At 35.4% G+C, this 4676-nt stretch overlaps 1 protein-coding gene across 1 annotated transcript; it reads right to left on the reverse strand.

Annotated features, from left to right (window-relative positions):
* Positions 1-813: 813 nt before the first annotated feature.
* Positions 814-2606, reverse strand: LOC139842957 (uncharacterized). Its single transcript, XM_071833052.1, has 4 exons — positions 2051-2606; positions 1710-1962; positions 1502-1607; positions 814-1317 (listed from the first exon to the last, which is right to left on the reverse strand). Exons 1-4 carry the CDS (start codon positions 2604-2606, stop codon positions 814-816), a joined length of 1419 nt encoding a protein of 472 aa, XP_071689153.1.
* Positions 2607-4676: the final 2070 nt, after the last annotated feature.

Genomic DNA, 4676 nt, shown 5'->3' on the forward strand with positions numbered 1-4676 from the left:
CATTGCCATCCCTACTTTTATAGATCTAGTCCATCAAACTTGTTAAATTGAATTGCATGCAACTAGGTTAAAACAGCATAATAGTAATAAACTTGTTTAATTGGAATTACGCTTATATAATAGAGTTTGATATTGTTAGACTTAATCGAAGAACCTTTGTTTGGATTTGTTTAATTGATGATTGCATGGGAACTTAGTAGTAATTGACTTTCAGCTAGTAACTTGAGTTGATCTACTTGGTGTTTAATAGCTTATATAATTTATCAGTCTATTTGCATGTTGATCCTCATCACAAGATTAACATGAATCATGTAATTAAATTAAATATGAAGAATTAAGATGTTAGTCATGCACATCACGTGTCTAGCATATGCTTTAAGTCCTACCTATTGAATGATATGCAACACTTAACTTAGCCTATTAAGGGATAATAGTTGGTGTATGATTATTATCCTGCTTTGTGTTAATATAAGTTATGAAACTTGTCTAATATAATTCCCGTATGAGTTATTCGTTCATGTAACTGCTTTCATTTATAATTGTTTATTTTGAATATTCAATTTCTTGTTTTGTTTTATTATTTTGTTTATCTTTAAAGCATCTCTTTCCTAAAATGATAAGAATCTATCCCATAAAAGATATAAAAATCTATCTTTAATAAGAATTAAACTATTTTATAAAACAACTCTTATTCGTATCTACGCTCTCTTGGGACGATAACCTAAAATACTACATCTGATCGGGTTTTGTTGCTCGTTAGGGTGTTAAAGTGTATTAATAAAGGTTCTATAAATTTAAAAGTTGAAAGATAAGTTAAGTACTACTGAACACACTTTTGACACAACACGCCTTTTCGAAATCAACCTTAAAAATAAGCCCTTGTTTTCTATTTGATTTCAAGAATTCAATAGTTTCGTTTGCCACAAACACGCCATCAAGAATATACCTCTCCCTTGAGAACGTACTTTGTTTCGAACCAACAAGTCTAGGAATTACCTTCCGTAACCGATTGGAAAGGATTTTGGCAACAGTTTTGTAAAAACTACCAATTAGACTTTTAGGCCTATAGTCGTCAAGCGTGATGGGATCATTCTTCTTAGGAATTAAAGTAACAAACGAGGCATTACAACCTTTCGAAAACTCTCTTTTTTCCCAAAACCATGAGATTGCATTAATCACATCCCCTTTAATAACATCCCAGAACTTCTTAAAGAATCTTATGTTGAAACCATCCGGACCCGGAGCTTTCCCACTACCGCAATCATTAATTGCCTCTACAATCTCTGATTCCTCAATGGCCGACTCTAACCCGTAAGCCTCCTCATTTTGATAAAGTCGGGTAATTTAAATCATCAAGGCTAAATATGGCTCCCGATTCTTCACTAAAGATGTTTTTAAAATGATTGAAAGCCGCCTCTTTAATGTCAAGAGGATCCTCACACCACACGCCATTAATATTTAAGCCCCTAATATTGCACTTGTTGTAACCTCCTTTTATTACCGAGTGAAAATACTTGGTATTCTCATCACCCTCGAGAACCCATCGTACTCTCGCCTTTTGTTTCAACATGTTACTTTTGATTTTCTCCCTTTGAAACCATTCCTTCCTAACATTCAACCACTCAACTCTATCATCATCATTTAATTGACCCAATTCAGTCCAAAGTTCATACGTATTGGCCATCGAGATTTAAATAACTCAATCTCACCATCTAAATTGCCAAATTTTTGTGAACTTTTTGTCTTTAAAGCTACTTTGGTTTTTTTTAAGCTTATTCCTTAAGCCACAATCTAAACGAGAACCACCACCAACATCTTCGGCCCAAACTTCTTTCATACACTCCTTAACACCTTCAATATTTAGCCAATCATCAAACACCTTAATCGGTTTCGGTCCAAAGTTCCTAACATCATCTTTTAAAATGATTAGGCAATGATCTGACTTCCCCCGTTCTAGTGCGACTACCGATAAACACAACCACAAATTATGGAACAACTCATTTACAAGAAATCGATCAAGCTTACTAAATTTGAGACCATCATCGCTGACCCGTGTGAAAATATGACCCCCCCAATGGAATGTCGAGTAACTTGGAGTTTTCGATGAAATCGTTGAACTTCTTCGCCCTAGATTCAATAAAGTTGCAATTGAATCTTTCATTAACGTTGCGAACCTCATTGAAATCACCTCCAATCATCCACGCCTGATTACTATTGTTAGAAACTAAATTATGGAGAAAATCCCATAATTTTTGCTTGTTGAGGTCATCGTGCGGCCCGTAAACATTCAATATGTTGAATTCCTTATCCGCGTTCTTCCATTTACCTCGAATCCCAATACAATAGTCATGAATAAACGAATTAGTGACATCGAAACAATCTACATCCCATATGATTAATTGACCCCCTGACTTCCCGACCATCTCTTTTTGAACAAAATTACAATTATTATTACCCCATAATCCACGAACCCAATTTAAATCGACAGTGTGTAATTTCGTTTCTTGAAGCATCACGATGTTAGGTTTTTCACCCCGACACAGCCCTTTAACCCAACCAATTTTGCTTTCCTTCCCCACCCCAAAACCTCTTATGTTTAAAGACATGAATTTCATGGAAAAAATACATAAAAGAAACAAACAAACAGGTACAAGTGGGTTAGTGGTTGGATTTCTCCACCCACTTCAACCCAATTTGCTGCCCAAACTCCTTCACTCCCTCATTACCTATAGAAAACGATGAAGAGGGGGAATTAGTATTCGATACTTTCCTGCTGTTGCTCACAGATTTCTGTCTGACTTTTTCTCCATCAGGACGAGACAACTTCGAATTTTTTTGACAGCTTGATCCTTCATGGCAGCAGCATTGTGAGTTAAGATCCGAGAAGATGCCTTACCATTCCTCAACTGAGATCGAACACCATCATTTTTTACAGCTTTTAGGTTTATTCCTAATTTTCACCATCACTGGATGTCCTTTCTTTCTAGATGTCTCGTGAGGATTTGTATCGTGACAAGCATTATCCCATCAATCAAGCACGAATCAAAAGGAACAACATTTAGGTCAATCGGCCATAACCTAGCGTGCAATGTATCATGTTCGACACCCACACCCTCCTTATTAGAATCAGCAGTGTTGGTTGAGAATCCAATGATAATATGTGCTTAATCATATGTAAGACGACATGAGTTCATAAGCCTATACTATCTCTAGCAAAAGATCAATACATAGATAATTAACTTGGCAAAATTGCTGTGTCGCTGCACCACAGTTATAACGACCTTACTTTTTCTGTTATCTTTTACCATTAATTATTTAACGACCGTTAAATGTTATTCGTGCCACGTCATTTCTATGACCTATATTATTATTTTTGTAATAATATATTAATTATTATGTGCTATGTGAATATTTGTATTCATATTTTAAGTTATACGTTTCTACGTGTCGCAGATTTCTATTCGGTGAATCTTTTGTTTTCAAACCAACGGTCAAGCTTTTGGGATTTTTAAGTCCTAATTATTGTAAATATGATATTTTAATGACATATGATTATATATAGTGTTTATATATTTTATTCATCGCGTATTTGTTATCTCTCCGAAAAATCAATCGCGTAGTAGCGTTTCGGGCTTCGATCGGGCGTTCGGGCTAAAAGCAATTACACATTTATCATTGTGGGCCATGTGGGGCCCACCCCATTCAGTTTTTGGCTGAAATACACTAAGGGAGGGGTGTATAGCCTCATTTTTTCCTCATTTTTGGAATTACACTCTCATTAGCATTTTCCACCAAACCTAATATTTTCTCTCAAGTTTTTCCTCCTCCCTCTCCTCCCTTTTGAGCCATCGCCTACCACCACCACATTTATCATCATCTTTAACAATCAAGCAAGCAAATCAAAGGGCTTTCATCATTTTCGGATTCACCGCACCGTTCTCTACGCGTCTATACCTTTCACTTCTCGATTAGGGTATAAACCCTAACCCTAGCTCTTTGATTTCTCATTTATTTTACTGTATTTTGATGTTATATTGATAGTATGATGATTGTATGTTATTGTATTGTTGTTAGTATGCGTAGAAATGCTCGTTAATTCATGTTTTCGGTTTAATTAAATTGGGACAGCAGCTTGTTGGTTAAAATCAGTGAACTTAACTGTGATTTTGTATGAAATATAGTATATAGATGAGTTCCTCTCATTTATTACATAGTGTATAGTTATAGTTATGATTAAAATGGTATTTTGTTGGAATTAAAATGTGAAAACAAATTGTACCAGGTTTGGTCCGACTTTGTGACCACTTGGGGAGTCTTTAGGGTGTACTAGTGTGTTAGGATTGATGATGGGATGAACTTTCATGTTCGGGTCATCTAAATCCGAGCCACGGATCACCCGTTATGACTAAAACGTGTTTTGAATCGGATTAAAGTTCCAAGTTGTTTAATGGCTGATCATCACGACTTGGTTACTATTCTTGGAGTGTTATTGAGTGCACCAATGTTTCGGGTGGTTTGATTAGGCGGAGATATATATAAGGCTCGCCGAAAACCGACACCCGGGGCTCAAGTTATGACCTGATGAACTTTTAATTAAAACTTATGGTTAATTATTAAAACTTATGATATAAATAATGATTTTCATTATTATTAAATTACTTATGATATAAAAAGTA

The sequence above is a fragment of the Rutidosis leptorrhynchoides genome, chromosome 4, assembly GCF_046630445.1.
Source record: "Rutidosis leptorrhynchoides isolate AG116_Rl617_1_P2 chromosome 4, CSIRO_AGI_Rlap_v1, whole genome shotgun sequence".
Lineage (NCBI taxonomy): Eukaryota > Viridiplantae > Streptophyta > Magnoliopsida > Asterales > Asteraceae > Rutidosis > Rutidosis leptorrhynchoides.

Coding starts and splice junctions, on each gene's coding strand:
- LOC139842957 (XM_071833052.1), bottom strand. CDS start 2,606: ATGTCTTTAAACATAAGAGGTTTTGGGGTGGGGAAGGAAAGCAAAATT. Junction 1,963..2,050: donor GGGGTCATATTTTCACACGG/GTCAGCGATGAT, acceptor GTTTATCGGTAG/TCGCACTAGAACGGGGGAAG. Junction 1,318..1,501: donor ATACCAAGTATTTTCACTCG/GTAATAAAAGGA, acceptor CAAAATGAGGAG/GCTTACGGGTTAGAGTCGGC.